At 36.3% G+C, this 23,049-nt stretch overlaps 1 protein-coding gene across 1 annotated transcript in view; it reads left to right on the top strand.

The window, feature by feature from the left end:
- ASCC3 (activating signal cointegrator 1 complex subunit 3) overlaps positions 1-23,049 on the top strand; it is a 281,105-nt gene that overhangs the window by 40,971 nt on the left and 217,085 nt on the right. The window contains exons 5-8 of the mRNA XM_056342568.1: positions 9,500-9,620; positions 12,337-12,544; positions 13,296-13,437; positions 14,002-14,127. Coding sequence (XP_056198543.1) covers positions 9,500-9,620; positions 12,337-12,544; positions 13,296-13,437; positions 14,002-14,127 — 597 coding nt within the window. The remainder of the gene's footprint in view (positions 1-9,499; positions 9,621-12,336; positions 12,545-13,295; positions 13,438-14,001; positions 14,128-23,049) is intronic.

Consider the following 23,049-nt stretch of genomic DNA (forward strand, 5'->3'; position numbering starts at 1 on the left):
AGCAGCTGCTTGAGCTGCAGAAGTCACAGGGCCAGGTTTCCTGTGGTTTGCAGTGTTGTGTGGTTTCCGTTACCGGGTGCCTGCCGCAGCGTTGCTGGCTGAGGGAGGTGCCATGCCAGTGCCTCACTGCTGGGCTCACCCATGTGTGACACCGCTGGTGCCACAGCTGCACTGAGGGCAAGAGCAGGAGGCACAGAGAGCAGTCGTTCAGGTCTGTCTCCTCTACTGGCCCTGAATGTTCCTGAACAAATCTGGAAGTTACTGAGGAGGCTTAAAACTTGTTTGCTAGTTCACATGCTGCTAAAGGTACAGAGTGATTTGGTAGGCCTTGGTTCCTTGGAAAGCTAGGCTAAAAATTAATCTTCCCTCTGCTGGAGCCTTTTTTCTTTTCGACATGCTCCTAAAGGAATACAAAAGGCTATGTTTCAGGCAAAAACTTGCCTTGTTTCCTTCTCCCCCGCGTGGGCGTATGGCAGCCCAGGGTGTTGAAGTGTGTGTCCTGGGGCTGGCTGACGTGAGCAGAGGCTAAGGCATTTTGGCCTGTTTCCCTGGAGAAGCCTGGCAGCCTTTCATGGAGGATATTAAAATGCTGACTTTATTATCCTAGTTGGGATAAAACTAGGTTTCGGTATCAGAATCCCTTGCTGCTCTTCATTATCTGCCTCTGTTAAGCAACATGAACTAACTCCTTGGCTTGCTGGTATTTTTCTTTTTACGCTGTTGGTATACATTGGGATAGCAGAAGTGTTGGAGTAGAGGTGAACAGCTCCATGCTCAGCCAAGTCCCCCTCCTGAAATGGTCAGATCTGAAAATTGCTGTCATTTAAGAAAACCTGTAGATTGCCCTGTTTTGCAGGAAATAATTCTGGACCAACCACCACTATTTTGTAAGTATCTGAAATACACACCCCCACACCCTCCCACACACCGCAAAATAGTTTGATGCTTACACAGAAACTAATTCTACAAATATGTTTTCTGCTGGGTAAAGTTAGAATTTCTTACCTCTGTGTTCTTATATCTATGGGTAAGAAAAGTGGCAAGTGCACTGATTAGTTAATTTTAGTGGTTTGGTTTTTTCTTCAAAATTCATTAACAGCTGATCCCGGAATACTTCTGAAGATAAATACTAGTTTAAGGAATCATGTAACAGCAAGTTTTTCTACACTTAAATTGGTCTTCAGGGCTTCCTTTTTTAAAGGCAAAGGGGTAGTCTGCTGTTTGTAGCTGCTGTTTGACATTATTTCTAATTGCCAAAGTCTTTAGGCTAAATAAGCTGGTAGAATTTGCCTTGTAGCTATATGTTTGAAATCTTCGAAACTGTGCATCTGTGTAAGTTTCTAATTAGTGTTAAAACATTGGTGATGATCTCTCCAGTCTGCTCATTTCCACTTAAAAATATTAAGAAAAATTACCAAGGTGCGTTTTGACTTTGTGCTTGTCTCTTTGTCAAGTACGGTAGGCAGTTTTTGCATGGATTTGCACAATCTTCTTTTGTTGGAGAAAGCTTTCCAACAAATATTTCAGAATTATATTGCAAGAGATTGTGCTATTTTTTTTAATATAAGCAAAAATACTAAAGAGATTATCTGTGATCAAAACCAATAAGAAATTAAATAGGGAAGATGAGCGGTTTAGGCCTAATAAGCAATATTTACATATACTTTCAGTCTGATAGTCTGGTTTTTGAGTCTTGTTATAAGAAAAATAATTATCTTAATTGGTTTTTTTCCTTTAAATGATCAATTTCAATTTGATTTAAAAAGTCTTGTCTGTTACCTGTAGGCTGACGCTTCTAAGAAATTAGTTTTCATATTTTAATACTAGTTTTGGAAATTTTTTTGCTTTGATTCATATATTTCTATTAGTGCATTGTTAAAGTAAAAGCTGTGTAGTAATCTGTGGGTACAGAAATACATAAAAGTAGAGGGCAATGCTGATATGCTGAGGAGAGGTGGTATTAAAAAGAGTAATTGGCTGCATCTTTATTTGCACCTTGTACTTGTAGTCCTGAACTAAAAATGTGTCCCATGCTGAAGACCAGATTTCAAGCACTTCTTGCAGATATAATAATGAGAAAAGCAACCAAAAGTTGAATGATGAGTAAGAATTGGTCATGAATGTGTTATCTTTATGTGAATATATTTCCCAAAGACAATGTTATATGAAAACTTCTCCATCTGCTTCCTTACTCTGCCTTCTATCTTCTAAGTAATACTGAAAGTTTTTGTTGGGAGAATTCCTAGAATTTTGCTGCTTTTCTTCAATCTGCCTCTTTTTAACTTAAATTTGTATTTAGTTATTTTCTTCCAACTGATGGCTGAAAGTAAAAATCCAAAAATTCAAAGCTAACTGATAGCACAGAGAGACTTTTAAGACTGCTCTTACAACAAGTAGTAACATCTCATTCATCCTCATGAAGCTGGCACCTAGATCTGCTGGAGGCTGCCTGAGAACCAGGTGCTCCTTGTCCCATTAGAATGCCTGCCTGTGGGCACATTGGTCTGTCATATCTGATCCCAGTGATGAATGAGGCTGCAGTATGAAAGTCCTCCACCCCCTGTACCAAGGAATAGCCATCAGAAATGCATTCTGCATAGCCATACTTTTATCTGCAACTCACCCTCAAAGTGCTTGAGGTGCCTGGCAACTGTTCTCTTTGTGAGGCAGATGCAATTAAGCTGAGCTCTCTGCAAGTGTCCTAGGTGGAAATGGTTTCTAGGACTGGAAGATCATTTTTGTGTAGATGGACTTAATGTGATGGGCTGTGTATTCAAAAATTCCAGGCTTGAAAAAAAGCAGATCTGAGAGCTGAATGACTTTCTGACACATCTGATACCTGTTTTTAATAACAGTGGTAAGAAATTGTGCTTTGTCTGGCTTGTCTTACTTTAATCAACCTGTAAGAAACATGAAAATACAAATTATCTGAGACTTGTTTTTAAACCAAGTGTTTTTCTGTGACCTTTAGCTGTTAAAGGGGGTGATAATCTGGTACTTTTCAGCATCGTAGTCATTACCAATCAGTGTATATATTATATCCATGAAGTTTGCATTGAACTTTCTTATGGGAAAAAAACACCCTATCTTCAATTTCTTTGATTTTGTTACTGAGTCTTTTAAGCAAGAGCTAATACGAATTTTTTTGTCTGGTATTCTTTCGGTACTATATCCAGACAGCTTTTGCAGTAAGCTTGTAGCCCAAGAAAAATGTCATATTTTCCCTATAACTTTTTTAGTGAAGCAGTCATTTCAGTTACCTAAGAGCTGCTAGAACAGAACTTGAGATTATGCCATGGAGATGATTCTTCTACAGGTGTTTGAAAACTGTGCCTTGTAAAGCAGTATCATCTGCAAACAAGACATTAAGTGCAGGCATAGCAATTAGTTGTGTAGGTGGTACTGTGTAACTTAGACCAGCTGTTAGGCTCTAAAGGTAGAGAGATACAGAGGACAACCACTGGTTGGCTGAATTGGGTTTTCTGTTTCGTTTATTGCTGCAGAGCAGTACTTTAGTACTAAGACTCAAGCAAGGTACAGAGACTGTTCCTAGTCTATTTCTGTTTGCATTTGAAAAACAAAATATTTTATGAGATTTATAGCATCCCTTCCCACTCATAGAAGATGCAGAAATCAAGAAAATGACCTTGTGATGGCAGATAGTTTGTGATGTTAAAGTAATGCTCACAGTTCTGAACCTCATATTTGAGGTCACCCTGAGGACCTCCAAGGTTCCTTGTAAATTGTGCCTTACAGAACGGAAAAGTAATATTAGCTATTTAACATCCAGAATAAAATCTTGTTTCAATCTTAACTGTGAGTGAAACAATAAAGATGACTTTTTACAGCTGAGTCTTACTTGAAAAAATTTACAATGTCATGCATCTCACTGAAGTTCAGCTTTTTTCTCATTACCTACACTGGCAGATAGACTGCTGTCTATCTGCAAGACTGCTGTCTGTTTCCTTGATTTTTTCCGTATAACTGGCATATATTCAGTAGAAAACATTAGCATGGGGACCTTGCCTCATCTTTCTAATGCAGTATGACACATCTTGTCCTTTTGTTCCTAGATTGATGACTCATTATGCTTTCTTCCAGATATTAAGACTATGCACATAAAATGAAATGTAAAAATTTTTCAAACAAATATGAGTGACTATGTATCACAGTCATTTATGTCTTTATGGTCACTGAGTAGTAGCTGAAGTCATCTGGGACCTTTGTTATTGAAGGCAGTCAGGGTTGCCTTTTGGGCACAATCTGTTACTGATTTCAAGGAACGTAATAGTTTGGCTGGGATTCAAGAAACCAAGGATTGACACGCAGCCTCTCCAACTGTTGCCCACTGTCTAGTTTATCTTGATATAGCTTAATAAAAAGGCAGCTGTGAACATTCACATTCCTTTGCCTGCTTTCATGGTCTTGGACATTGACTTTTCAGGCCAGAATATGTAATGATGTTTCAAATCTGAAATGCTAGCACTTACGCTAAACACAGAATTACACCCTTCTATGTCAGAACCCTCACAGCTTTTTACAAACAAGATCGCACAGATACTTTTTTTCCTACCAGGTTGTCCTGAAAGGATCATGATCTGGGTTCCCATTGGTCTGAGAACCTGTTTGGGTTTTTGGTGGCGTTGTTTGTTGGGTTTTTTACATGCAATGTTACATATTGTTTAATGTTTTTCCATAAACAATGTGAAGGCCTTAACAGCATTGAAGTAACAGGCTCAAGTGCCAGGAATATGTGTCTGCCATTGAAACCTGCACCATCTTTATTTCAAGCATAAATTTCCCTGTTGTCCCCTTGTTGGGATGAGCACTTGAGATGAGTGCTGGAAGCTCATTATGATAGAAATAAATATGATGCTAGGAAAGTGTTGAAAATATTTTCAAGGAATTCTGTTTTGCTGGTAGTTTCTTCATTAAAAGCTACCACTTGGCTGTCATCAACATAGTCCCCAGCCTTACTGTCCTTCCAAGATTCATTGCTTCTAGTTGGCATTTGAATGCTAGAAATTTCATCCCACGGACTGTTGGATTGGATGTCACCCTGCTAACTCCTGGGTTTGATTAATGGAAAGCATTTCATTTGGAATGAAACATAATAATTAGCCTGTTAAGCTACCTAAATTGCTAGGAGTGCATCACAGTTTTTCAATTTGCTTTTTCTTCTCTAGAAGAGAAAGCAAAATGTACCTGAAAATTCCTTTCTCAACAGCATAAAAGCTCTGAAGAAGTTCTCCTTTTCTGTAGTGAATATTAGGAATTTCTGTGCAGCTTACACTAGATACTTGTCCAAGGGAGCAATGCAGCTCACTGGGGGTTAGTGTTTTATCACTCGGAGAGGTTTAAGAGTAGATAGGATTGACAGCTTTCCTCATAACTTTCTTAAGCTTTACCTTTTACAGAAATTGTTACTTTGTTTTTCTCTCACTACTCTTTGTGGAGTTTGTTTCTTTATGGACATACTCTGTGGAGTAGTAGGGCAGTCACCTTAAGCATCATAATGAGGAAGCCTGTTCTGCGCATTAGAAAATAAATGACACAGCCTTCTGTGACAAGTCATACATTTGTATTTTGTAAATCAACATGCAGAGCAACTTTAGTAAGGAGTCACTTCAGCATTATGCCTCCAGCTGAACATCCAGGCATGAGGCTGAACTGCAGTGGGCAGGGGTATATCAGCATTTTGTCAGTACTGGAGGGTGTTGTGGATCTTGCTCTTCTACAGCTGGTTCAGCCACTTCAGCCTATGTTGATAACTTAAATTTATGCTATCAAAAAATAAAACTACTATAGGAAAAATATGTCCTGGCAAAAAAAGCCTATTTTATTTCTTGGACAGATGTTTTCTGTGCCTTGGGGCTTCATTTCTCCTAGGAGGCATAAGGCAGCTCAACACAGCTCCAAATTTTTTCTTTCCTGCTCTTCGATTTATATAGTCAACCTGTCACTGTAAAGTGTAAGTGCATTCCAGTGTAAGAATGATAGCAGTAGTGAGGTGGTGACTTTGTACAAACTTAAGCACCTCTTTCTTTTTTGAGTAAGATAAACTCTCTGCGGTTTTATTTTTGCTCTCTAAATTTTGGTCAGGATTATTTGGGTTGTGTGATTATTAATAATAAAAATGTAATTCTGACAGTGGAAAGTTGTTTTTTTTAAGAAAGCAAATTTTGTGCTATTTCTGAAGATGTCAGACTCAGCATTCACTTTATTGAAGCTGGATCCTGACAGGCAGTGTTTTCTCTCCAACTCATACTGGTTTTCATGAGTTACCATATGGAGCAGTTGCTGCTTAGATCTGTAATGATGTCTATCATTACAGAAGTTCAGGTTGTTGTTTAATTTGTTGATTACTATGAAAATTAGGCTTAAAAACTTCAACAAATGTTGAAGTTGTTCTGAAATGGTAGAAAGCCTTCAGAAGGGACTCATGTTTTTGGAAGTGTAAACAAATATGATAAAGAATTGCACTTTGAAACAGCAGCATTCTGTGGTGTGGTAGTTCTTAATACCTTAATTAGGAGGCAGTGAATTACTCCTATAGTGTGAACAAACCTGGTGATTAATAACATTGGTCTTATGAGTCCCCCAGATTAGCTATTTCTGCTCTTCACAATCTTTTTCTGCCATTGTCACCATTTCTGCCATCAGTAGTACATGGTGACAGATCTTACTCTTTAATTTGTTCTCCATCTCTCCACACTTCTACTTCTGTCTTGGTTTGACTTCAGTGGTTGTTTTCTACCTGTTATCTCTGGCAGGCTTCTAGTGGGCATGGGAGACATCTTGTCAGTAAGAACAGGTCATTGCTTCTGGTCTTCTGTATTCTTTAGCTTTTTCCTTTAGTCTTGAACAATGAGCTTGGTCTGTCTTAGCTGTTTAAAATGTTCTGAAAACCTCCCTCCTTTTCAGACAGCAGCAAGATCATTTAGGTGATACAGAGTTCTCAGACTGCTCCTAGCAAATGAATACCATGCTCTGTCCACCAATCAAGAAGGCAAAATGGAGTGACTTTACCATGTGAGCATTGCAGTCTATCATGTAATACTGTATGGATTCCATTCTCTTTGGCTACTAGGCTGTCTGGAGAGCAGGATGTGCTGTTTCACCTTGGTACTCTTGTTTTGAGCCCCTAGCTCACTGGGAATGGACTAAGTGATACTGCTTTTACTTCATGACCTCTGACCATGAAGTAGAATGCATATTGTAACATTACTGTTTGTACAGCTCTGCTGTTCTAATTGGTTGAAATAGTTTTGATACAGATGTTTTTTGTTTCAGAATATATTGAGAAGATAGGAGTGGAAAAATAGCTTCCTGTTCCTAAAGAGTGTCATCTATTTCCCCAGCAAAACCCGCCTTTCCTGATTGATAGTTTGTTACTTTTCTAGCTTGTTCTTAACACCTTCCAATGATAGAGATGCTTTGGAGTCCCGTGCAAAGCTAAGGGTCTACACTGGATGTTTTAGGGCTGATGTTTTGTTTGTCCTCGGGGGGGGGGGGGGGGGGGGGGGTGTTTATTTTGGTTTTTGGGGGCAACATCGTTTGAAAATACTTAGATTGTGGTGTGCTGCCTTGATGAGAAGCTAGTGTTTAAGCCCAGATCTGATTGAATTGAAAACGTTTCCCTGTCTTGCTGGTATTCCACAGTTAGCAAAACTGAGAAGCTTGTATTCAGCTCTTCATACAATTAAGCTATTTTAAATACGCTTCTTGCTTTTGTAATATTTTTTCCATCCCTGCCTTAGCATTTATCCTTGGAAAATGCCTACTCCTCAAATTCACCACTACTACTTTGCCACTTTTTTTGAAAAATAAAAACAAGGTTGTCTTGGACCTATAGATAATGTTAGCTAAAATGTGGCAGTAAGGTGACAGTGAATAGCTATGCAAAAGACAAGAATTAACAATTGTTGTTAGTGAAGGCTGGATAAAAAGAAAGCCCATCGTAGCCTGAGATCCTTGACAGCAGATTTGACATCTAGCCAGCAGTTCCCTGTCCTGTGTTTTTGTAGTTTATTCCTTCTATCAGGGTATAGAATTTTCTATTTGTCCAGTAGTTACTCTAATGAAAGAAATACAAGAATTACAAGACTTTAGGCATTTAAGAGCTGTTATTTCATGGTCTCTGCAAACTCTGCCAGCACTGTACTAATTTGCATAAACCTTATGTTTTTCATAGAAACCCTGGGGCCAGCAGTAACATTTTTTTATTTAGGGGTTTTGTTTGTTGTTTTTTTTTTAAATGACATCTTATATTATGAAGTACAGATTGGCCTGAAAAAAAGGATCATTGATCTGATGCCCTTGGCACTGTTCAAAATTTTACAAATATATGAAGAGGAAGCATAAAGTTATTTCAAGGTGTTCCCAAAGGGCAGTAGTCATAGACAGCCACAGAAAAAACTATGTGTTAAGGAGTTTGCAGATTAAATACAGGATAGTAAGAGTCCTGTCTCCTTTTATAGTTAGAAATACTTGAATCCTACAGTGCTGCAATCCTACTTCCATAAAACATCACATCAAAGTACATCACAACTTTTATTCTTACCTGATTCCCAAAGTTACATGAATAATATTAGCAGAAAACAAAGAGCACTAAGGAGAAACTGCTGTGTTTTACTTTTTGGAAGTTGGAAAAAAATGGAGAAAAATTGTTTTAAGCAGTATTAGAAATCAAGAATGGGTGCCAAGTAACTTACTGCTCTAGGGAAAAGTGAACTTTAAATAGGGAACTGTGTTTATCTAACCTGCCACAGGTGAGTCATTTGAGCAAGGCAAACACTGGGCCAAAACAGTGCTTACTGGTATGGAATTCTGTGCTGGCATACATGACCTGCTTCATGTGTTTGAATTGTGCACACTCACACAGTGTTATATGTGCAAGTAGTATAGACTGAAGTTGATCCTGGTGTCATATTACTTGTTTCTTAAAATTCTTGCTGCACTCTACATCTGTTGTTTGGGGTTTTTTTTTGTGGGATGTGACTGTGAAAATGCAGTAGGCCATATCTCTTGTTCACTGGAATGGGAATAACTTCCTATTTATCTGACTTTTATGAGAAAGTATTGGCTCTCTTGATTTATCTGCTGAGATTGTGGAGAAATAAATTTGCAGCATAGTTTATGTAGATAACCATAAACAGAGACACATGAAGTTTAGTCATGAAAAGAGTTAAATTTTATGCAAGAATCTCAGAGAGAAATGGAGTTTTACTTCATAGACAAAATTCACAGATTTTAAATGTTTCCAACTGAAAACTTTCTGTAATTTTCCCTTTTTGTAATAATTAGCTAGCTGAATACTTGCTATGATACCTTTTGGCTTGAATAGTTTGGAGCTGAAGTTCGTTAATTTGTTTAAACTATTGTCAATAGGTATGTTTTGTTTGTGGATATAGGTGTTGCTAGGGATAGAAATATTGCTGTCATGTTTATAAGTATATGTTAATTTAGGTGATGACTTAAAACTTTATTTTCTTTGTAGTTATTTGAACTGCTAGGCCCTGAAGGTTTTGAACTCATAGAGAAACTGCTACAGAACAGATCTTTGATTCTGGAAAGGTCTTTGACTTGTCCAAATGATAACAGGTTCCAGACACTGCAAGGTAAGCAACTACAAAATTTTTATTCCAAACCAGATACCAGAAACTGTTAAGTTGTATTTCAAAGAACAGTACTGTCTATGTGTATATAAAAAGCAAGGAAAAAAAACCGGGGAGGTGGGGTTCATGTATATACGGGCTTAAACAAAGAGATTGGGGTCTGGTTATACAGAGGAAACAAACATGTATTGCATATATTTATTTACTTTTCAACTGCTTATGGGCATGTGTAATTTTTAAACTTATTAACTGTTGCTCGTTTTCTGTTTTAATGGATTACTCTGGAAATAAGTTGATCTTTGGTTATTCCTCATCTGCTTTCCTGCTTACTGTCTACTTCTTGTACTATGATCAAATGTGGGTCCTGGCACAAAAAAGCACAGTAACAACCACGTCTGAAAAAAATAAAGTTAAGCTTAAGGATCGATGAGTGAGAGGAAAAAAAGGACCTCAGGTTTTATACTGTGTTTTTTGTTTTTATAATACAAAGGCTAATTCTTTTAAAATCCATTTTACAAATTGCTGTTTAAAAACAAGTCTTCTCATTTTCTCCTCTGGCAAAAATAAATCTTACTGTGAATAGGTTGTGACTTGGCATAAATCTTACATGGACATAGCACCATGCAGCCCATTGCATGTTCACAGCATACGGAGTTAGAAAAATGTGAAAAAAAACTGGTAATGGTGGAGTTATGTATCCTCACAATAATTAAAAAATGCAAAATAATGCATTTTTTAATACATTTCTCTTAAATGAAATGTTATATAAGCAAGTGTTTAGGAGTTTATGCTGATGGTTAGTCTAAACTCATCAGAACAACTGTTGTTTTATCTGTTTGTAATTTCCAAGTGGAATGTCTTGCTAAACAAGGTTTTGTCTTGGTGTTTTTTCCCTTCTCAAATAATCACATAATAAAAAAATTAAAAATACATTCAGTAGAAACTGAACGATTACTGTTTTCCTCCTACATGCAATTTTTAGTTCCACAAGTATTTTCTTCTCACTTAGCAGAAGTAGTATTTTGGAAGCTTTTATGAATTTATTCTTCACTATGCTATCAGTAAAATTACCACAGTAATTTCTGCTAGAATGTGGAGGAAGAATATTTTCAATGTTGTGCTTTTGAGACAATAGGAAAATGTTACTGATTGTATGCTTTTTTCCACTGATGGGAGAACCCTTCTTTCACTGTGGTAAAGAAGTCAATGATGTTCAAGTACCTTCTCTGAAATTGAAGATGCTCTACCCCAAATTCAGTTTATTAATTTTAATAATGCTTTATTTTTTTAAGTTGATCAAAATGGTGTTTCTAATGGGGAGTGAAGTTTTATCTTTCCAGAATTGCATTTAGGGAAGGAAGTCACTTATGTCTGCAGAAATTTAGTTATCTTTGAGTAATTTCTGTCTTGAGAAAATAAGCACAAGTCAATGAACTGTACATGTACTGCATTTTTGTAGCATACTCTATTATTTGATTATTTCATATGTAATTTACCTCATGGCAGTAAAGATTGTTGTGCTTATCAGACAAATCAAGTAACACTTCTTTGTCCTGGTGTGTCCAGTCTGAATTAAATTTAGTCAGGAAATTGCATCATTGTCTCCTTTTAATACAAGAGAAAGAGTTAAAGCTACAGACATGATGGTATTGAATGTGGACATTTTGACAGTTTATTAGAATCGATTCAATGCTATTTAGCAAGTTATAGTCACCTTATCCAGTATGCATGCTGTGAGATGTAGGAGTTTCACCACAGGTGAAAACTGAAAATTAAGTGGCACAAATTGTTCAAAACATCAGTCAAGTGGGTTTATTTGATGAAAAAACATTTTCAGATTTTTGGCTTCAGAATTTGACTGCAAAAGTACATATGAAATGCAATTGAATTAAGTATGTAATATGCAGTCAAACCTACATAAACTAATAATCTGCAGAATTTTGAAAACAAAGTTTAAAAACACTGATATACTTAAACCAAAACAAATCTCTCCAACCCATTGCATATAAAAGCCTTGGTTGTATCTTTGGTTTTGGCCAGTAATGGCCTTGGAATGGCAAATGTGACTGGGCTTTTTCAGATTCCCTGCTCTCCTAGATTTATTACTGTAGTTGTTTTGTGGTTCTGATCCTTTTTGATTCAATCATGCTGCTTATCCATGTAAAGGGAGGGAGTCCTTGTGGTTGTATAGATTAGAATTTCTCTTCTCACTTGTTAGGGAAATTACATTGTGAGTACACTTTTAATTGTTATGTGAAGAGGTTGTTTAAAAAACCCAGCCTGTTTTAATCTGATTTCACACCATTCTACTCATCAGTATACACATGTAAGAGAAAAGTTATGTGTGAAAGGAGACACAAGTGGTGTTTCCACTGCTGATGAAGTTATAAATATAGAAAGCCCTTCCTTTTGCTGCTAGCCCATCCTGTTGCTTTTGGATGAAGTTTTGTTTGCTTAATGATGGTAACTTTAAACATCCTACCTTTGGGACATGAGCTGATACTTCTTTTAGTTTCTTGAGGCCAACTGCTGCACAGTCATTTACATAAAATTAAACTGCCTTTAAGCATACATGCCCCACCCCACCCCTGCCTAAAAAAAAACCAAACCCTCCAAAAAGACCAACAAACATCAGAAAACAAATCTTCAGAAGAAAACTGAGAAGAACAGAGATGGAATGCAGTACTTACGGATATGCATACCTGTTATCATATTGCAGAACAGTACAAGAAGTTTATAGGAGAAAATGCTAAGCCCAATTATGGTTGTCAAGTTACAATTCAGTCCGAACAAGAAAAACTGTTACTGAAACAATATCGTCGGGAAGAAAAGCGAAATGCCAGAAAAGAAAAACAAGCTGGGGAAGATGGAGAAGTTTCTGGAGAAGGACTAATGTGCTTTGATCCCAAAGAGCTGCGGATGCAAAGGTAATAAATGCCAAAAGCTGAGAAATGCTTCTGTTGTAAATGCTACTTCAGCATATCATAACAGTTTATTTTGGTTTAGTTTGCTTTGGTGATTAGATGATTCTGACTTCAAGTCACGTTTTATTACAAGTGTAGAATTTTTTTTTTAATACGAAAGCCTAATTTTCAGGGAAAGAAAGCAGTGATCTACTTAATGAGAATCTTCCTCATTTCATCTATGTGGGTTGGAGATGCAGATTAGAGGGGTAGGCTTTCTTTCTTAGTTCCTTTATCCACACTGCTTGCTTAAGATTTATGAAGTCTATACTAAATCTATCAGAACTATCTTTCTTTTTTTCCACTAGAGATTAATGGGTACTATCTTCCATGTTGTCAGCTAAAGGTAGTGGGAGGAGTAGGGGAGGGAAAGTATATGGAGCAAATAAGCTGCTGTATTTTTTGTTGAGAAAAATACAGCGGGACTGGTAATGGTGAATACATGTGTTGTATTGTTTAAAAAGAGACAAAGCTGCATTTAGGAAAGTCTTGCACTTACTGGATTGCACTTCTAATTTTTATCTAAACAGTCTGTTACAAGGACTTGGTTTAACTGATGCCAGATAAATAACACTGTAAAATTCCTTTGTTGATTATTTTATGCAATGTTTTTTTCCTTAAATTTCCACAACGCTTGCTCTGACTTTAATATAAGATATTCAGGTTTTGTAATGGGTAATAGGCAGAATTATTGCAGTTGTTTTTCTGCTCACAGAGAACTAGCGCTTTTGAATGCTCGAAGTGTGCCAGTCCTAGGCAGACAGAGAGAGATGGACTTTGAAAAAATTCATTATCCACATGTTTATGATTCCCGAGCTGAAGCTATGAAAACATCAGCATTCATTGGGGGTGCAAAGGTACGTGTTTGGTGCATGACCCTTCTTGAACAGTACATCTTTCCCAGTGAATAATGTGCAGCAGGGTTCTCTTTGTCCCCTTAGAGAGTCTCCTCATCGGAGTCCAATGTATGAAGCAGTGCTTCTTTGCAGAGGGTTTTACACACTTTCATATATTCTGGTTTTATTTTGACTGTAGAAGAAAAAATCTCATTCTCAACTACTGTGTTTTTATTTCTAGGGTCACTTAATTTATATACTGTTTTTCTCTTTCTGTCTTTTGGAAACCATTGAATAGACTTCCACAAAATGAATGCTTTATGAAATGCTAGACTTAATGGCTTTTGAAATTTAATAAAATGGAGTTACCTTTTTTGTCTTTTGGGGACTATTTTCTGAGTAGTAAACCTGATTGTTTTCCATATTGGGGGTTCAGTGCTGCCTATAAAATGAATCAGTGAGAATTGCTTCTATTTTGGATTCATTTTTGGAGGAAAGTGATAAACCATTGTTCAAAGTGTGTTATACATAATGACACTTTCTGTTTTCATACTTTCAATTAATTTTCCTGTAATACTGGTTTAGGTGTTCTTACCAGAGGCAGTTCAGAGAGAAAACAATAAAATGTATGAAGAGGTGAAGATACCCCATAGTGAGCCAATGCCTATTGGTATTGAAGAGAAAATTGTTTATGTTAAAGACTTAGATGAGGTGAGTAAACCATTTAAATATATTAAATTACGTTTTGCTTCATGTTAAAAATATTTAACTGGAAAAGATTACCGGTTAATACTGTGATGTGTAATGTGTAAGTGCAGCCAGTTAGGTTTTGCTACTAATTTTGAGAGTATTTATTGGGGAATGTAGTTCAGTGATAATAATCCCTTTCATGATGACTCAGATTCAAGAAATTTCTGCTCTAAACTACTTGTTCATGAGTTGCAATTCTCAATTCTTTTGGCATTACCTGTTCAGCTATCTATGGTTCTGAGCTGTGATCTGAATCACTGAAATGAAAATAAGATATTATGGTGATTCTGTTCTTTTTCTGGAGACCACATGCAGAAGTGAGCCTGGGCTTCTTTATCTTGACTTGTATAGATTGGCTTGTGACTGCACTGCGCTATTTTGCAGTCCATCAGACCAGTCTTACAGTATGATGCAGTTGTGGGGGTGTTGAGTTACAGTGTTATAGACTGTATGGGGTTACAAAACCTTTTGGAATAGTGCTTCTTTAAGCAGAAGCAAAGCTTTGATGATAGACAATAGAGGGCAGAGAGAGAAGATGCAAGTAAAACATTTTAACTTTTACTGATTTAAAATGGTAAAAAAGCTGAGGTAAGGGAACTATATTTGTTGTTACTATTTACAGTCTAGAACTTGTGGTACTTCATCACGTGTACCTGCTCACTCATTGTATATGTCGGATCTGTTGATGAATGGGAGATTTGCTGTTGACATGGAACAGGGACATAAAGAGTGAACTTGTGTGTACATATGAAAAAGGTTTTATGTTTCTTAGTACTTCAGCAGCATACAATATGGAAAAATGTTTCCCACCTTTTTTCTGTGTGGGAGAACAGGAAATGAGAATATAAATCTAATAGTTATCTGGAATACTTCATTGGGGTTCTGAGTAAAAATTATGTCTTACATACAACTCTTAATATTGAAGACAGTTTAATTTTAGAATCTGAAACTATTCTTTTCTGCTTGGGTGACAGTACCTAATGTCATGTTTATGAAGTGACTGACAGCTTAACTAGATAGAAAAGTTGAGCCACGTTAGCTATAAAAGTGACATTTTATATGACAATTTTCAGCATGACAGCTTTTTGCAATGAAATATCTTTCTCCTAAGCTAAATACTGCCTACTAATCTGTAAACTTTTTACTTCTTGTACCAATATTTTCATAGAAAATAACTTGTTTCAGAAAAAAATATAGTTTAGACAGAAAAATAAATATCTAAAAGAAATTTTTAGCAGATTTTTACACATTTAAAATAAATGTTAAAAAATGCATCATTTTTACTAATTTCACAAATAATTAATCTCCTTTATAGATTGTGTATTGTCAAGAGATATACTTTTCAGTTTTACAGTGAAATTTTGAAATAGAAACAATCTACTTCAGAACTTTACTCTTGCATATGTTTCCTATTACAGGAGATTGAATACAAGTATCAACAGCAAATACAGTTTAGTATGTTTGAACACCTATATATTTAATTCCCACCCCTAACTTTGATATCAGCTTGCAACAAAAGATGACAAATTTATGAATGTTTTTTCAACTGCAGGACTTGTCATATTCCTATTTTTGTTAGTGAGACTCATAGATTTGAATCTTGTTGAATAGTGCCTTTTTCTCAGTGAGGTAAAGAAGTTGAAATTGCCAGCATGTCTGTTGTTTAAGATATACCTGGTCAAGACATAAATATCTTGGTTAGGGTGAAATTTCTTTTTGCTTCCTTTGTATGTCTGTTATAGATCTCTGAGATCATAAAATCTTGGTTGGTACTTAAAATTTTTACCGATTAACTTGAGTCAAAGTGCAAGAAATTTTTCTGTCAATGTATTTTATTCTTTTTGGTGAACTAGGATAAGCAAAAGCAGCAAAATAATGGTTTTTAGCTTTATCCCTAGCATATATAGGTGTTTATAAGATAGCTGCCTTAATATTTCTGTATAGATATGTTTGCAGGATTATCTAAGCAGATGGGCAAGGAGGAGAGGTGACAGTAAATATAACTGTAGATAGTTCATAGCAGCATCTAAAGGCATCATGAGGAAGTTGATAGTTTTGCTACTGTTCACTATTACGAGATGCCATTAGTGGTAGGGAATCTAAATCTACTCTCTGTTAGGTTGAAGCCATTACCTCTTGTCCTGTCGCTACAGGCCCTTATAAAAAGTCTGTCCCCATCTTCCTAATAAGCCCCCTTTAAGTATTGAAAGGCCATAGTAAGGTCTTCCCAGAGCATTCTCTTCTCCAGGTTGAACAACCCCAACTGTCTCAGCCTGTCTTCATAGGAGAGGTGCCCCAGCCCTCTGATCATCTTCATGGCCCTCCTCTGACCTTGCTCTAACAGGTCCGTGGTATTCTTATGCTGGGGGCTCCAGAGCTGAATGCAGTACTCCAGGTGGGGTCTCACGAGAGCTGAGAGGGGGAGAATAACCTCCCTCAGCCTGCTGGTCATGCTTCTTCTGATGCAGCTCAGGATTTGGTTGGCTTTCTGGAACAACCAAACTGTCTGTGGTTGCTGTTACAAGGGTATTTATCACAGCTTTCCAAGCAGTTGCTGTTTTAAGGAGAAATCCCAGTGGTTTTAAAGATTATAAATATTCTTTTTCCTTTGAGCTTATTCATTCAGTTTTCATCTGTTCTCCAATTCACCAGTCCTATTTCTGTTAGGTTTGGGTGAGTTTCTTGCCTTGCTGAGAGCCAGTTCTGGCTGTTTCCTTGCCTCAGGTACTAATGTTTGTTAGTCCTGACATTCAAAGACTCAAAATCTTGGGGGTTTCTAAGGCATTTCTCCTTGTAAAATTATCTTTTTACATACAGAAAATAGATCACTTTTCTGCTTTTCAAGAATAGTTTTACTGACTGACTTTAAGGGTTAAGCTCTTAAGTTCTCTTTTGCCACAGAGCCACTGCAAAGAGGGTGAGGAGGAGGTGAGACAGGTCAGAGCCCCAGGTGCTCAGCACAGTGGGGGACAGGAGTCATCCCTCAGCTTTTAAAGCTGTAGGGTGTCAACCTGCTGGAGGGAGGCCAGCTGTTATGAATTGCCAGTAAGCTTTCTGGAGCTACTTTGCCTATGCAATAGTGGTAAAAAATGGTGATGCCCTTTGTTTGCAATTTACTTTTTTTGTAATAACAGGCTCTGTTCTGTAAGGGCCAGTTTTCTTTCACTTGCTGTGAGAAGCTGTGACTAGATGGCAGAAGTGGAAATGGGTTTGCACTACAGAATATTTTGACCTTTCTATTTAAACACAGGTCCTGTTTGAAACATGAGGCACATCTGTGGGACATATGGGTCATTGCTTCAGGTACAGAGTACAGCAATTTTTGTACAATAAGAAAATTGCCTTGGCCTTCTCCTGGGTCCTTCTTCACCTGCTAACTACCTAGCCCAAGTTTGGGGAGTGTAGGTAGTAAGGAAAAGTACTACACAGCTGATGTTCTACTTTCTTGCATTGTAGAGGGAAGTCTGCTTCTACTTAGATTTCATTTATGGAAAGTTATTTAATGTATAAAGGGAAGAAATGTATATGCCATTGATAATACAAAGAATCTTACATCTTGATTTGAAAATTTCCAGTGGCACCTTTGCTCGTTCAAGGTTAAAAACCTGAACTGCATCATTTTCCCCCAAGGGACTGAAGGGAAGTAAACCTCACTATGAAGCGTGACCAATAAGAAAGAGTGTGAGAAGAATAGTACCAATACAGAATAAAATTAGTTCTTCACTAATGATTAGTATTGGGTACGTTGACAAGAGTGGATCTGGGAATGTACAAAGACAGACCAAGAAGCTGTGCTGTATAGCTTCATTATATGTCTTCATTAACTTATTATTCACATTACCTAACAGGTGAAAATTCTGTTATACAGCTACTAGTTTGCGTTTGTGTCACCTCTGTCTTTTAACATACAAAGGAGCTCTGTGAGAAAATCTGTGAGGTATAGACATAACATAATGGTGGTTATGAAACTAAATTGTCAAAAAGCTTAATTTCATTTTCCTTTTAAAATAGGGAAGGCAAGAATTAGTCTAAAATGGGCTAGTATGTGTTGTTTCCAAAAATGTTTCACTTTCAACTGAATATTAATGTGAGAATTTTTGAAGTATCATAGGAGCTTCTTTTCTTTTTGGTCTGTATGTTTTCATTTGCACAAAGATAATTTTAAGGATTCTATTTCTCATGAGTTATGTGACTTTAATCACATTGTCAGCAGTTTGGGTGGAATATTAAACCATGTAATGTGTACTGCACCATACACTATTAATTTTAATCTTCAAAGCTCTTAAGGTCAGAACTAAGTTCATGATAAGGAGTTCATTTATATTTTGAACTGTTAGACAAAAGTTAAACTTCTGGATCATGTAAGCTGAAGTAATCTTTCATTTTAGATGTTTTTAAGTATTAGTTCAGGTAACATATTTTTTTCATTTCCTTAAGTTGATGTAATAGGTTGAGAAGAGATGAGAGAAATGTATTCCTCTAAATATTATTCTAACAGCATTTTAAACAACTGCATTTTAACCCTATTTAAACATGTATAGACTCATTTTCTTATTTGATTCTTTTGTATAAACATAAGAGAAAATGACAGAACTTCTGTGAACCAACACCAAAGGGAGCAGCAATGCCTTAAACTAGCACAGATGCAAGAAGTTCTTAAAGGATTGGCAGTGTAGTCAAGATGCACCTTCCACTGCACTCCAGAATGAAGAAATAACACATTTTAGCTAGGTTTGGCACTATATTGTCAGAAATTTTATGGTTGGTATTTTCAAAGTAATTATTTAGTTTTAGTTAGAGCCTCCTTGGAAAGGGTCAGAGCTTTTCTGAAGAGTTTAACTTCGTGATTAGTTAAAGTATTCCACAGGCAGTTTTTTCTAAGTGTCATGGAATCAGTGCCTGTAAGAATACAGATGCTAAGATGAAACTTGTGAACAAACTGACAAAGGTCCAAATTTTTGTGCTTAATCCTGTTGTGAGCTGCAAATACAAGATTAGGAGTGGCCGATGTTTCACAATTTAGCAGCCATAAAATCATACTGTAGTATCTGTCATAAACTGCTGATATTATTACTCTCCTACTGTGTTTTTCCTTTTTCTGCTTTGTCACCCCTGCCTTTCTACATTATGAACTGCTTTTTACCTCCTGCCACACTCTAACTCTACTTGTGGCATCTTATAGTATTTATTTCCTAGTCCCTTTGAGTTGGGAGAAGGAGCTAGTGATTCGTATGGAGGGTGCTGTGCTGCTGCTCAGGAGCATCTCTGGTGGCAGGGTGTGCTGCATCCCATAAAGGAGTTGCAAAGGCAAAAGGTTCTCACCTTACTGCAAGGCAGTAAGTCTCACCCCCAACTCAATTTGTAGATAATTGTTCTTGGCATTTATTATTATTTGGAGAGCTGTGTTTTCACCGTAGTGCAAGCACATGTGGCTTATAAGAGCTGGTTGGTCACACCAGTTTAGTCTGAAGTATTATGGTACTGCTACTTCCAAAAGTGGCATGCTAGCTAGGTTGTTTCAATAATGAGAATCTAAAAAATGGAGTAAGCGCAAGCTTAGATTTATTAGCTTTGTCTCTTTGACATGCAGCTTGACCATTAGTGAAATATATTTCTTGTACTTCTGTAAAGGTGGTTTTGTGCAAGCCTTTTTGCCAAATAAATGTACCTTGAAAGTCATAAACTCAGGTCAGGGAAAGTTCCTCTTCAAGACTGTGAAAACAGGTTTAATCTAACAAATTGCTGTTAGTGAAAAATTACTTCAGCTTTTTACCTAAAGTGGGTGTTTAGGGTAAGATTTATTTCTTTGTTTCATGTTATTTCCATTTCCTTTTACTAGCACTACTTAATGATCTAAATAAGACATTTTTTTTTCCTCTCTGCGTTGTGAAGGAATTATTACAAAATCAATATTTTCTTTCTTCCTGTAATGTTTTCTTGTTTTTAGAATTGTACAAGTTAAGTCTACTGAATAAGTATGGATGTTTTTGCATAAATTACATTTTTCACATCCAGAATGTTGGACCATTTGTTCCTAAGTTGATCTTAGTGTATATTCCAGTTGCATATTTTCCAAACAGCAATTGACAGTTGGACTGAATTGAATATTCAAAAAAATATTTTTAATTGTATTGAAATCTGTCACTTATCCAATGAAGTATACTAGAAAAATGTTCAGAAGAAAGTTTACAAGTTCTGTAATCCTTAGTCCCAATGTAAGACAAGAAAAAAAAAGTGTAGGTCAAGATACAGTAATTTTAATAGCTGGTAATGTATATTAGGAATTGCGGTCTGTCTTCATATTTCATGAGCAGGGTCCAAAGAAGGTAGAATATGTGCAATAAGAGGTTAACAAGAATATTTGAGTTAAGATTCTACATGGATATTAATCTAAAAGTGTATGAGTTATGGCTTAATTTTCTTCAGTATGCGTTAATGAGTATTTTATCATTACTTTAGAATTCCAGGTGCAATATTTACAATTTCTGCATCAAATTGTTCGAGTATCTAACTTAGCCTCAGCTGAGGCACTTGTGCATTGTTTTGTGTAAACTGTCTGAACAAATACTGTTGCTTTGGCCGAAAGCACATGAAAATATGTGCTTCGTGCCAAACCAGCAGTTTATTGTCTGTCTTGTGTAAAATTAAGATTTTTTTCTGTTAAGAAAACTCTATTTCTTATTAGAAATGGTTTATTAACGCTTCATCAAAAAGATCTGTGCTGTGGTGTGCAACCTCTAAAGTGGTATTCTGGTCTTAAAATTTACCTATAATGTCGTGTTGGAGAAATGCAAACAAGTGCTCTGATGCTGACTACTAATTCAGTGTTTGAAGACATTTGCTGTACTTGAATATAACTCATTGAACGTAACATTTTTAAAACATGTATCACTTGACTGCGGCTTTCCAATTTTTAGATACCATTATACTGTTTCCTGAATGCTAAATAGTTCTTTTCGTTTCAGCAATAGAAAACATCTTACCGTTGTGATAACTATCTGAAAAGTATTTTGAAAAATGCTTTTACTTTATTGATAAAGCCGTTAATACTACAGATGATTACCATAGCATTTTCCTGGATTCATAAAACCTTTCTATTAGTTTAAATACTAGTATTTGTTTGGCAGTAAGATGCTCTTTTTTTGTTTAACAGAATCACTGATTTTATTGTATACTAGATTATTAACCTGATTTAATTTGGTTAACATCTTTAAAGCAAAACATATGTAAATACTTTAAAGAGAGAAAAAGACTTGATATGGCAACATCAAATAGACTTGATTTGTTAATTGAAATACAGGTACGCTGCAGTGATAGCAAGGATTTATGAATGTCGTAGTACAACTTTGTTGTAGTACAACTTGAATTTATGTCAGAATGAAACATGAAAGTCTGAATTCCTGGATTTAACATGACACATTGGATGTCCCAGCTCCAGTGAGGCAGAGTTCTTAGGAGCAAAGCTTGGGAAGATCAGGGATTATGACTACCCTCCAGCAGCCATGAGTTTGACAAACTGAAAACCAACACCAAAAGGGAAGATCAGGAATAAAGCAGGCAGACAATAAAAGAATAAACAATGTAATCAAGAAATGCTTTATAGATGGATAATTTTCTCTGATAATTTGAGATTAACATTCTAAACATGGTTCCACCTATATCTACTGTCGCCTGAAATGAGAGGGTTTTTGCATCTCTGAAATCTGTATCAAAACATGTAATGGGGGTTTCCTAGAACATTAGAATAAGAGCTTATGCTAGTGCTAATATGAGAAAGAGTGAACTGTCTCTGAAGAGTTGTACTGAGGATAAAGATTTTCTTTTTAAAGGTAACAATAGTAAAACACAAAAAGAAAGCGAAGTGTCATCAGGTATAGTGATACCAAAGTTGTTATAGAAATGCAAAAGCAAGAAGTAGAGACTGACATCTTGTTTTCTGACAAAACACATAATACAACGTTTCCCCCTCCCCGAGATACACATCCTAGGTGTGTGCTAGTTCTTAAGAGCTGAACACAGTATTGGATATGTTCATGTTTTAGCAATGTCATGGGTATCCCCCAGAGCATTTTATTTTGTAACATGTACAGTTATTTTAAAATAACATTGTGAAATGCAGTGATACCTGGCAATAAGGATTGTCATATACCCTTAGCATTTGAAAACTGTGATTTTTGGTTCTGCAAAAAGGTGTGTTTGACACTATTATAGTCTTTGAGAAGACCTGCCTATTAACACAGGATGAGAAATTGAACTATTTTCTCTGAAACATCTCTCCATTAGGCAGGTGTGACATGACTGGACTCTTTGCCTTAATCCATGATGCTTCTTCCATTCTTAGTCCAAGATTGTCATAGTTATTAAAAAAATGGTAATATATAAATGTTAGATATTTAAAAATATATTTATAATATATATATATACACACAACACATGTATATAACATATATGGGGGTATATATGTATTTCCTATTAATGCAGAGTTGATTTTTAAAGTAACAGATTTTTTTTAACAAACCCATCACCGCTATTTTATATATCCTCCCGTTTGCTTCCCTCAGCTTACCAGATTTTTACTTTGTTATTTCTAAATAGAAAAAAAGATCTGTATGCAAAAAAGATAGTCATGCCAATCTGCGTCCCTTATACAGATGTATGTAGGATGTAAAAAGGAGAGGAGGATGGTGAATAATTTGAGAGAGACAAGAACCAAAGTATGATCATATGTCAGATTTTATGAAAAGCAAAAAGCAGCTTTCACTGAGCAGTAGCCCATACATTCTGAACAGTCTGTGTCAACCCACCATTGTGGAAGTAATGCCATAGTTCACTTTTGGGGTGGGGAGAAGTGAAGGTAAAGGAAGCAAATATGCTATGCCGCCC

Source organism: Falco biarmicus, chromosome 6 (genome assembly GCF_023638135.1).
Source record: "Falco biarmicus isolate bFalBia1 chromosome 6, bFalBia1.pri, whole genome shotgun sequence".
NCBI lineage: Eukaryota > Metazoa > Chordata > Aves > Falconiformes > Falconidae > Falco > Falco biarmicus.